General features: G+C 46.3%; 1 protein-coding gene across 1 annotated transcript in view; it reads left to right on the forward strand.

Annotated features, from left to right (window-relative positions):
• Window positions 1-1,254: 1,254 nt before the first annotated feature.
• The window catches only part of LOC140426991 (polypeptide N-acetylgalactosaminyltransferase 10-like), a 167,483-nt gene continuing 156,089 nt past the window's right edge, over window positions 1,255-12,648 (forward strand). Inside the window, exon 1 of the mRNA XM_072512346.1 lies at window positions 1,255-1,658. Coding sequence (XP_072368447.1) covers window positions 1,527-1,658 — 132 coding nt within the window. The 5' untranslated portion in view covers window positions 1,255-1,526. The remainder of the gene's footprint in view (window positions 1,659-12,648) is intronic.

Here is a 12,648-nt window from a genome sequence, read left to right on the forward strand (position 1 = left end):
TATCAATTTCGTGGGAATGGGGGGGGGGGGGGGGGGGTTCAAGGAAGCTTGAACAAGGACGAATGAATGGATAGAAACTGAAGTAATACTCCGCCAAAATAAACCGTGAGAGCCGAACTATTGGGCACCGGTAAAAGGGAACTTTGTGTGCTGTAAGGAGGGCCTTCAGTATGCAGAGTGATCAACAGGTGGGAAGGGTTTCCAGGCAGGCTAGTGGAGGCAAAACCCCTGCAATCAGTTGATAAATAACAACGCTGCAGCAAGGGGTTGTTTCGGATGGTGAACTAAGAGTCCAAAAGAAAAGCCCTCTTCACTGTTGTATATGATGTGGAGTTTGGATGGACTGAGAGGTTGAAGCAGAAACATCTCATCCGATTGGCGCAAGCGAACCACCTGTCGGCTGCTCGAACAACTACACTAATCGCGAAGTTTTCTGAAGAAATGAAAATAAAAATCAGACGGAACGAGGAAGTCGCCATTCCAATAACAGGGGGGCACCTCCAATTTCAGGGTTATTTCTGGCGCCTCTCGTTTGGCGAATGAAAAGAATGATCGCGGTGACAATTTAAAAAAATAATTTTGAATTTTCTTCACGATACACAAACATTGGCTTTTAATCGCGCGCAAAGACCCCCAGATTTGGCACCTTTTTTTTTGGGGGGGGGGGGGGGGGGCAAGTGGATTGAAATATGTCCCGGATCGGAATTGCTGTAATCCAGCTGCTCTTTCTCCCGTGTCTGGTGGCGAGGGCGAGAGCGGAAAGGCGGAATCGGCAGCACCACCTCGCGAGCAGCGGCACATTAACCTCGCCACCAACTCCCCGGCGATGATGATCTTGGAACGGATTGGAAATGGGGCAAAGTGGAATATTGTGGGTTAAATAGACACATCGCCCCACACACACACCCGAAAAAAAAGCTGCGTTCGCACCCAAGTGACTTATCCAAAATGTTCGCGGGTTTTTTTTCCCCTCGCGCGAATTGTGAAATGACTTGTTTATGGCAGGACACTGGTTGTCGAGGTTGAACCTGGGGTTTAAAAGAGCTGCGCTCAATGAACATGTCCAGGCACTTTTATGCCGAATAATGACACCCCTCCCAATTCAGGGGGGAGATCGACCACCCGGGGGTTAATTGGAAAAACACCGACTTGAACACGTTGTCTCTGCCTTGGAACTCAGTCACAGTCAGAGCTCCACAGTGCAAACGTACTCGGAGCAACGATTATGGGGGGGAGGGGGGATCTTAAGAATTCAATTGAAACACATTAATAACCGTGGCTTTGGATCTAAACTCTTCCAAACCGGATGGAAAATGATTAGATTAGGCCCCCAGGGTGGTCTCAGGCAGAAAGGAAAGTGTGGGACGAGGACAATACTGTTACTTTTTGTCAGCTCCCCCCCTGCCAGGTTGGTGGTAGAAGTCGAACGGAAGTCCCTGCTTCAGTAGCTGCGAGGAGCCGCAGGAAGAAAGTTGGATACATTGTTACTGGCGGCAAAGTCCCTCCTTTCAGCCACACACTGGGAGATGAGGCGGAGGCAGAAGAGGCTTCTTCAGGCGGCCGGTTTAATCCTTCTGACCATCGTGTTCGTGCCCAACGTCGGGCTATGGTCACTGTACAAGGAGAAGCAGTTGGAGAGCCCGGCTGAAGTGGTGCAGGTAAGGAAACACATTCCCGGCAAGAGTTCTGCTACCTGGGACCAGCTCTGTGGCGTCAGTGTCATGCACCGGAGTCGTGCACTTAAAAGTATTTGCCTTTCTTACACAGCGGAGGCCCCAATGAAGTAGTAACTTTTTAAGATTCATATTGTGTCGAACCCCGCGTTGTCGTGAGCAGCAGCAGTCTTTGATTGCCAAATCGGTTGTTTAGGAAATGTAAAAACGTTTTAAAGGCATGTTTCGGGTTGTTGCTTTGAGAGCGGCAGTTTAAGATATCATGGGCACATAATAAAGAGGCGCTGTTAAACTGCTGGTACTCTCCTGTAGAATCCAGAGGAAGGGCTTTGCCAGCTTGACTTGCTTCCTTGTATCCGATACCATATTTACACTGTAGTTAATTGATTCACATGAATAGGTGCTGTGTGGATCCAATTAGCCAGTATGTTTACACTCAGGCGTGGCTCGTTTCCCGGCAATGAAGTGTTAAATATTTAGATGCTGTGAGTGACAGTGTCAGCATGGTCTAAATATTTAAATGAATCAATGTAGGTAAAATATGGATAAAAATTGTGGAGAAATGGACACAAATGAACATGTAGACACTTTTTAAACCGAGTTTGAAACTTCACTGGAGTTACACTTAATGGCCATGTCTCTTTCCAAGTATCTCATTTTGTATTTCGCTGGAATCAAATTGCTTCATTCTGACATGAACTTGGTAGAGTAAGCATAATTGGGGTTGACTGTATACGAGAGCTTGTTCTTCAATAAGCTCACGGTCTTCAAGCTTCAGTATAATGCCCCCATGAGTTCCTCACTAAATGCCATCACATGGTGTAAACACATTGTCAACCAATTTCTGTTTGAGGTGAAACGCTTTTAAAAAAAACCTGATAAATACAAGTCTTTCCTTTTTGATAACTTTTTAAGCATTTCTAGCAGGCAGTCAGATGATGAGTGAAACCTAAAATATTCACCTGGAAAGCTTGTACTGGAAAGGGAAGAACACACTTGGATATAGAACCTTGTCTGACCTCAGCCAATTAAGCACCTTTCAAAGTGTTTTTCTGGAGAACTATCAAAAGTAACTTTTACTATAGTTTCATGAAGCTGATGTAAGAAAGATTTGAAGGGCAAGTACAGTCGAGTATTGTGTCAATATAATTTTTCAATGATATCTTAGTTCGTAATGACACTTTATTCATACTATGACTACTTTTTTTTAATAAACATTTTATTGAGGTATTTTTGGTATTGTAACAACAACAATGTACATGAAACTACAAACAGTGCAAAAGCCGTCTCCCTTCCTTACAGGTCCCACCTTTATTAACCCCCTACTCTAAGCTAAACTAACCCCCCCCCCCCCCCCTTCTGCTGCCGATTAATTTTCTGTGAAGAAGTCGACGAACGGTTGCCACCTCCGGGCGAACCCCAACAGTGACGCTCTCAAGGCAAACTTGATTTTCTCCAAACAGAGAATATCCGTGTCCGAAAGCCAGGTCTCCGACTTCGGGGGCTTTAAGTCCCTCCAAGCTAGTAGTATCAGTCTCCAGGCTACCAAGGAAGCAAAGGCTAGAACATCTGCCTCTTTCTCCTCCTGGATTCCCGGGTTTCCGAAAATCGCCACCTCTGGACTCAGTGCCACGCTTGTTTTTAACACCATGGACATGACATCTGCAAACCCCTACCAAAATCCCCTAAGCTTCGGACATGTCCAGAACATGTGGACATGGTTCCCTGGTCGTCCCGCACATTTTGCACACCTGTCTTCCACCCCAAAGAATCTGCTCATCCAGGCCACTTTCATGTGAGCCCGATGAACGACATTGACCCTTGAATTGTATCAGGCTGAGCCTGGCACATGTTGCGGTCGCGTCCGCCCAGAGACCATCCTCTATCTCTCCTCCCAGCTCCTCCTCCCACTTGCGCTTCAGCTCCTCAGTCTGCGTCTCCTCTGACCCCATAAGTTCCTTGTAAATGTCAGAGACGCTCCCTTCTCCTACTCACCCTCTGGAAACTACCCTGTCCTGAATCCCCCTTAGTGGTGGGAGCGGGAAGGTTGACACCTGTTTACGTAGGACGTCCCGCACCTGCAGATACCTGAATTTGTTTCCCCTCGCCAACCCAAACTTCTCCTCCAGCGCCCTCAGACTCGGAACGCTCCCCTCTATAAACATGTCCCCCATCTTCTCAATCCCTGCTCCCTGCCATATCCGGAATCCCCCCATCCATACTTCCCGGAGCAAACTGGTGATTATTACAGATTGGTGACCAGACCGATGCTCCCTCTGCTCCCACATGTCTCCTCCATTGCCCCCAGACTCTGCGGGCTGCCACCACCACGGGGCTGGTGGAGTACCGTGCCAGTGGGAATGACCGAGGCGCAGTTACCAACGCCCCCAGACGGTGCCCTTGCATGAAGCCGCCTCCATACGCTCCCATGTCGACCCCTCCCCCACCACCCACTTCCTGATCATGGCTATATTAGCCGCCCAGTAATAGTTACTAAAATTTGGCAGCGCCAGCCCGCCCTTTCACCGACTCCACTCAAGCATTACCTTCCTTACTTGCGGGGTCTTGCCTGCCCAAACGAAGCCAGTGATCACTTTGTTGACCCGTTTAAAAAATGACCGCGGAATAAAGATGGGGAGACACTGAAATACAAACAGGGAGGACCGTCATTTTCACTGTCGGCACCCTCCCAGCCAGTGACAACGGAAGCGCGTCCCATCTCCGAAAATCGTCCTTCATTTGGTTGCCTAGTCGGGCCAGATTTAATTTATGCAGCTGGTCCCATTCCCACGCCACTTGAATGCCTAGGTACCTAAAGCTTCCTCCTACTAATCTAAATGCAGCTCCCCCAATTGTCTCTCCTGTCCCCTCACCTGGACCGCAAACATCTCACTTTTCCCCATATTTAGCTTATACCCCGAAAACCGGCCAAATTCCCCCAGAATCCTCATGATTTCTTCCATCCCCATTATTGGGTCCGATACATACAGAAGCAGTTCGTCTGCATTACTATGACTACTTCTAATGGTAGTGTTTGTTCAGCCTCAAAAAAACGTCCTCCAGATGCAAGCCAGATTTGAAACGAAAAAAAATCTGTAATCTAATTTTATTGATATTAAGTTCATAGTTCAAGTGAATATAGAGGACATTATAGTTCTGCTGTAATAGTGTAATTTATATAAAAAAACCATTTTAAGTCTGTCTGTTTAAGAATTTCACCCACTGCTCCACTTTATTTTGATGAGGAAAGGGATTTTCAAATCATAGTCGAGTGACAAATTATCTTGGAGATAATAAGTGGAATTGAGTTTTTGTGCAAATAGAGCAATTGCTGGAAAGTTCAACTCAATCCTTCCAGGTAAGCTCAGTATCTTCGACTACTGTTGTAGGGTTGTGATGAGTGTTGTTTTATACCAAGGTTCATGGAATCCCTCCAGTGCAGAAGGAGGCCATTTGGCTCAAGTCTGCACTGACCCCCCGAAAGAGCACCCTACTTGGACTGTGAGAACCCACGTAGATTCGAGCAGAATGTGCAAACTCCACCCCGACAGTCACCCAAGGCTGGAAACGAACCCGGGTCCCTGGTGCTGTCAGGCAGCAGTGCTAGCCACTGTGCTGCCTTTAATGCAGAATCCTACAAAAACCTACAAAAGGTTCATGCTAATGACCATCAGCTGCCCTTTATAGGAGTTTTAGGAATTTTTTGAAATTAATTTCCAGGATGTTGGTGTCGCTGGTTGGCCAGCATTTATTGCCCATCCCTAGTAGCCCTTCAGAAGGTGCTGGTGAGCTGTCTTCTTGAACCGCTGCAGTCCCATGTGGTGTAGGTACACCCAAAGTGCTTTTTGGGAGCGAGTTCCAGGATTTGTTTACCCAGAAACAGTGAAGGAATGACGATATATTTCCAAGTCAGGGTGGTGATTGACTTGGAGGGGAACCTCCAGGTGGTGGGGTTCCCAGGTATCTGCAGCTCTTGCCCTTCTAGATGGTAGTTGTCGTGGGTTTGGAAGGTGATGTCTAAGGAATCTTAGCGAGTTACTGTATAATAATATATTTTTAAAATAATTATCTTTATTGTCACAACATTAACACTGCAATGAAGTTACTGTGAAAAGCCCTTAGTGGGCAGCACGGTAGCATAGTGGTTAGCACAGTTGCTTCACAGCTCCAGGGTCCCAGGTTCGATTCCAGGCTTGGGTCACTGTTTGTGCGGAGTCTGCGCATTCTCCCCCTGTCTGCTTGGGTTTCCTCCGGGTGCTCCACAGTCCAAAGGTGTGCAGGTTAGGTGAATTGGCTTTGCTAAATTGTCCTTGGTGTCCAAAAAGGTTGTATGGGGTTACTGGGTTACGGGGATAGAGTGATGGTGTGGGCTTGGGCCAGGTGCTCTTTCCAAGGGCCAGTGCAGACTTGATGGGCTGAATGGACTCCTTCTGCACTGTAAATTCTATGATTCTAGTCACCACATTCTGGCGCCTGTTCGGGTACACAGAGGGAGCATTCAAAATGTCCAAATTACCTAACGGCATGGCTTTCAGGACTTGTGGGAGGAAACTGGAGCACCCGGAGGAAACCCATGCAGACACTGGGAGAATGTGCAGACTCCGCACAGACAGTGACCCAAGCCAGGAATCGAACCTGGGACCCTGAAGCCATGAAGCCTTAGTGCTACCCATAGCGGACGTGTTTGAAGTATCCCACAAATGAACACCTTTTTATTGTCCTACAGTTTCTAAAAATGTATTTTTATTGATGTTTTCAAGTTTTACAATTATCACATTAAAACAAAAGAAAAAGGGAAAAAAGCCATAGGTGTCAATGCAAACAGGTACAGGGTGGTAGAGGGGTGGAGGGGGTTAGTGTGGGGGGGGGGGGATAAAGGGTAGGGAGAGAGGGGAGAACCCCCAGGTGAAAAGATGGCAGTCATGGTGTCCCACAAAGTTTTTTGGGGGGGGCAGCCCATCTCCCCCCAGCACCAGAGAGCCCACCCCGCCACTCAAGAAAAAGGGGTAGGGTTACCGAAGAGATAAAAAGCACAGATACTCTGATCCAAATTAAAAGAAAGTAGTAAGAAAAAGCAGCCCAAAACTGGTTAGCTCTAACTGAGGGGACCTTCCTCGACCTCGACCACAGCAAGGACAAATTAACCCTACCAACTCCAACCCTTCACCCTGCTCCGGCTGTGCTCATCTTCCTTCTAAGTGAGGTGGGGGAGACAACAAAAACACTGCCCTACCTCCACCACAAGAATCGGCAGACAATATAAGGCCTAAAAACGTTTCGGCTAAAGACTGTGCATAAATCCCCATTCGCCCTGACACCATATAAACTTGTTGAATCAGGATACTGAACTGTACAAGGCCATCACACTGACATTATTTACTTCCCATAAATGGAAACAATTGACAACATCAAGCAGACAACATTATCAACAGGATGCAAAGTCCAGGATAATAACAAGAGGTGCAGAAATGCAAGGCAGTCCTCAGAATTGAGACTTCTTCACAGGCGCATGAAGAAAGCCAAAATCAAGGATGAGGCAGGGTCAGTGAAGGCACTTCAGGATCTCTCAAGGACTTGAATGATCGAAGCACGTGACACCATTACTTCCACCATGCCGTCTCACCGGAATCCAGGCAGTTAACAACCTAGGCTCCGGCCGGAGGAATGGCTCGGCCACCCCCAACCCCACATGACCGACATCCGGAACAGGATAACACAGGAAGGCCACACCAACCCCTGTTCTCGAAGACAGGATTAAATGTGCTCCAATGAATTTCTCTAATGCAAAAAGGTCCTGCTGCATCTCCATTACTTCTATAAAGAACACCCTGCAACTCTTGAGATTGGGCTCTGACAACCTGTACCACAGAGCCAAGATCTTCAGCCAGAACAACATCTTCATGGCAGCCACCATCTTTCGATGTGCATCACACTGTCTGGGTGAGAACCCGCTCAAAAACAATGGTGCCACTAAAGGCAAGGTCTCACCCCAGCTCCTTCCAGCCAACACAAACAAGCAAGGATTTAAACATTCTAACTCTGCTCCATCATGCAGAAACACTGGTGCACAATTCTGAGGACATAGTATGAACCATGTAAACCAAGAAAAGACAATAAAAAACGTGCAAAAGGACAAAAGACGGATGAATAGATGAGCAGAGCCAGAGTTCGTGAGAATGCGATTGCTCACACCACGTGACCCTCCTATAACGTTTTATTAAGTTTTCGCATATTTTAAATTTCTGGAAGTTCTCTGTAAGAGAAACATGAAGTTATGCCAACAGTGTTCTTGTAATGCTAGTTAGTCAGACCAGTGAACATATTTGCTCTCTTAGCAGCATGGATAAGGGAATTGTGCCAATCATTTGTTTAGTTTATCTGTCTAATTTCTTTGCGAAGAACTCGATACTCTAGCCTCGGGGCAGGGGAATGTAACAGCCCTGGTGATATTTAGGCTAGTTTCACATGTATTTTGTGTTTGTTGGCATGTCAGGTTTGACATTCATGGGCCTAGATAGACTTGAAGACCCATTATAGGCATATTTTCTCATTGGTGTATTAATCTTGCATCAGAATGCCAAGTTCTCTTAGTGATACCAACTTGTGATAACAGGAACATTTATTTCAACTTTATATATTTAGTCCCCCAACATTCCATGGTGGAGATCACTGCTGCCACTAAAGACAAAAAAATGTGGGCATGCCTACCCTATAGCAGTGTACAGGAGAGGAGAAAATAGTTTTGAAAGACTTGATAAGCTGATACACCTGAGCCTCAATTGTGTTTTTGAATAGTGGTGGCCAAATATTTGAACCTAGAGTCACATACCCGATAATCTTCGGACATTCAAGATCCGCAAGACATGGAACCACGTATTCAATATGACAGTTTGCTGAAACTAAATTCCAGAGTAAGAAAATACTACAATAGTAATATCTCTGTCAGATGATACTGATAGATGTAGAGACTTGGTGAGTTTTCTTTCTGGAAACAAGTCTTTGAAAATTGGGGAGTGACAGAGGCCACAAGCACTAGGATCAGCAATGAAAGGCAAACTAGGGAGCTGTAGAGGCCACTCCATAATGATGCTGATCAGATCAAGCAGCTCTGCATGCATCAGGTGGGTGGGAAACATTGTTAAAAGGAACTGACTGTCATTCAAGTGCATTCACCTTCTCGAACCTATCAATTTGCTGACACTATGTGTGACCGCTGAACTGTTGGGCAAGAGGCATTGTGAATGTAAAAAGGTGCTTGAATGCTATTTTGACAGCCTCAATGGCTACACATCTCAGCAATGGCGTTTCCTACCTCATTCCCATCTCGGCCCTGAAGAGATGGTAGCATGTTATGAACCTGGACCAGAACTCTAATAAATGTTTGGTATGGCCCAGTTGAGTACCTGCAACCTTTTGTTTAGCGTAGACAAAGTTTGATATTTGCTCAGTTAATGATAGTTGCTAAGAGAATAAAGCAAACAGTATCACGGGCTTTGAATGATCAAAAATAAACTTTACTGTACATGGTCAGAAAGATAAAACAATTTTCAATATCTATCGTATATGCCAAGTTTTAAGGTTAATATGTGGTACAGTGACACAATGGTTAGCCTCACCACACTAGTAACCCGGGTTCAATTCCAGCCTTGGATGACTGTGTGGAGTTTTCACTTTCTCCCCGCGTCTGCGTTTGTTTCTTCTGGATGCTCCGGTTTCCTGCCAATCCAATTTAGTGGATTGGCCATACTAAATTGTCCCTAAATGTCCAAAAGGTTAGGTGGGGTTACTGAGACAGGGTGGGGGCATGGGCCTAGGTACGGTGCTCTTTCCAAGGGTGGTGCAGACTTGATGGGCCGAATGGCCTGCTTCGGCACTGTAGGGATACTACGATACTTAGTAATTAACAAGCAAACTATGGTTGAACATACTACCCTGCAGAATAAATGGTAGATGGGATCAAAACAGATTCCACTTATTTCGCAACAACGCATCCAGACATCAGTAAACAAGTGAACCAATCTCATTGAGCTTTTTCTTTCTCATGAGTGATTCCATAGAATTCCTATAGTGCAGAAGGAAGCCATTCGGCCCATCGAATCTGCACCGACCCTCTAAAAGAGCACCCTACCTAGGCCCATAACCCCACATATTTGGACAAAAGGGCAATTTTAGTATGGCCAATCCACCTAACCTGCATTTCTTTGGACTGTGGGGGGAAACCGGAGCACCTGGGGGAAACCCGCGGAATCACTGGGAGAGTCACCAAGGACAAAATTGAACCCGGGTCCCTGGAGCTGAGAGGCAGCAGTGCTAACCACCGTGTCACCCATGGTGCTATGGGTCAACACCCACCTGAACAAACATGGCCCCAGTTAAAAAATTATACAATTTTATAACATCAAAACTTGCTGATGTTCAACTACCTATACACATTGAATGGTATGGCATTTATAAAAATCCAATAAGAAGACGCATGTCTTTAGGATGCAAAGACAATGGGCCAGATTCTCCGCTTAAATCGGCGCTGCCTCCTCACCAATCCTGCATAAAACATGGCGCTGGTCATGCACGGACCCGGCCTGCCAGGTAGTGCCCCCATGGCTAGTAGCACCGCTCCCGCCCGACTGTGGCAGCGCTGGACAGAGTCCGCAGCCGCCACGCTGGGTTCCCGCGCGGCTGAGACCATACTTCAACCACGCAGTTGGGATCCCGGCCCATCGGGGGAGGGCCTTCAGGTGTCATGCTGAGGCCGTCCCAATGGCGTACGTCATGCGCCGCGATGATGCCGCTTCGGAGGGCGTGGAGCATGTGAAACCTGCGTCAAACAGACGCCGCCCCCGATTTCGGCATAAAAAAGGATTCTCCGCCCGATCACTGATTAAGAAATCGACGTCGGGGAACAGAGAATCCCACCCTACATGTATCAGCGGTTTGCGGAGGAACTAACCTTCACCATGGTCAACACTTTTGGCACAGAAATGTGGCTGCTACCAAATTCTATTTCTAGGAATATGAAGTAATCCTGACCCAACAGTGCTTCGCTGTGCGGGCCTGAGGAAATATTTTCACACCGCAATAGCTTTCTGCTTGAGGAACAATGGGCCAAGACTGAAAATATCTGCCCAGATCCGAATGGACCAGAAAAACTTACCGCCTTCCCTGCAAATGATTCCAGTCTTTACCTTCAAAGATCGTGCCTTGACCTTCTCTCCGAAAGTTGTTCAAACCCAGATGGTGTCAATGATGGTTGATTTTGTGGTGTTGCAATCTCACTTCCCAAGAGTTCAATTCCCTGGATTTCCTAGTCTTCACTCCAACACCAACTCACAAGCACAACTTCAGTTCTCGGCCGCCCTGAGCAGAATACTACTGCTCCAAAGGATTGCCTTCGCCCCAACAGCCCAAATCACGGAGTCACCAACCTTCTGCCTCCTTTGATTTCTGGGACTTCCCCTGAGCCCTCTTTAATTGCCAAGGCTGCTCCTGTCTTCTCCACAAGTTCTTTCAACCACAGCACGTTTTCTGTTTGGAATCCCTTTCTCTGCTCCTTTTTCTTAATTGAGACCTCTCCCTGTTCCCTCCCCCTTTGGGACCTCTCCCTGTCCCCTGTCACGGATTTAGGCTGTGGTGCTCTGCTCCCAGGTCACCTCGCACTATTTTTCACACAACTTGCTTTTGGGCAGGCACACTGTGCTTGTGTCCTCGACCAGAAGGACTTCAAAGGCTGTGTTATGCATGTACAGCCCTCTCCCGACCCATGCATGTGTGGAGACACCCGGGGCTTGTTGGGTGATTCCTGGCTCCTGCTCCACGAGAAGGTAAGTTGGATCTCATAACCAGCGGGAAGAATTCAGGATAGTCGACCCAAAGGCAATTGTTGCTATTTTTCCAGCCTCCCCTCTGTCCCTCGATCCCACATTCTACCGGAGGTGCAAGTTAATTGTATGATTTATCAATCCAGGAAATGTTGAATTTTTTATGTTTGGAATACATCTTTGAAATTGCAGAAAGATTGCCTGAAACAAGATTTGAATGAAATTATTCAAACAATTTACCTCCGCTAATCTGTCTTTCAGTAGTTTCAGGCAGAGAAACCTTTTGCTTCTGCCATTGAGCCCACACCATCGGAACCGCAGTTTGAGTGTAAGTGTAATGTGTGAGTCACATTTGGCCACCATTGTTTTATAGAACTCCATGTAGTACTTCGAGTAGGGAAGATTAAACAGGACTAGAGGACACAAAAGTGTGAATGGGAGAAATGCTCTTTTACACGTGGAATGGGAACCAGGTAAACTGCTTGGCCGGTGAGGTCAGGCACTAGGATTCATTAAAAAAAAACTTGTAATATGCATAATGTTGGAGCGATGAGATAAGTTCATTTTAAAGTTTCCTTTCATCTGAACCTACTTGTGATTTCACAGATGTGTTGCCTTTAATTGTCCATTTTATGCATTCTACGGTAGGGATGCACAGTGTAGGAACTGGAATAGGCCATGTGCGCTTCAAAACTGCACTGGCATTCTTTATTCACACCCAGGTTAAAGTCCCAACAGGTTTGTTTCAAACACTAGCTTTCGGAGCACTGCTCCTTCCTCAGGTGAATGAAGAGGTATGTTCCAGAAACATATATATAAATATATATATATATATATAGACAAATTCAAAGATGCAAGACAATGCTTAGAATGCGAGCATTTGCAGTTAATTAAGTGTTTACATATCCAGAGATAGGGGTAACCCCAGGTTAAAGAGGTGTCAATTGTCTCAAGCCAGGACAGTTGGTAGGATTTCGCCTCAACTCCAATGTGCTGCCTGTTCCCTTTAACCCTTAATTCTCCTATAGTTCAAAAATCTGTCCAAATCAATCTTGAAATTAATGACTGTTTCCACTCTCTCCTGGGACAGAGAATTCCAAAGTTTTGCAACATTCTTCGAGAAGAAATTCCTATTCATCTGTTTTAATTAGGTTACCCCT

Source organism: Scyliorhinus torazame, chromosome 7 (genome assembly GCF_047496885.1).
Source record: "Scyliorhinus torazame isolate Kashiwa2021f chromosome 7, sScyTor2.1, whole genome shotgun sequence".
Taxonomy (NCBI): Eukaryota; Metazoa; Chordata; class Chondrichthyes; order Carcharhiniformes; family Scyliorhinidae; genus Scyliorhinus; species Scyliorhinus torazame.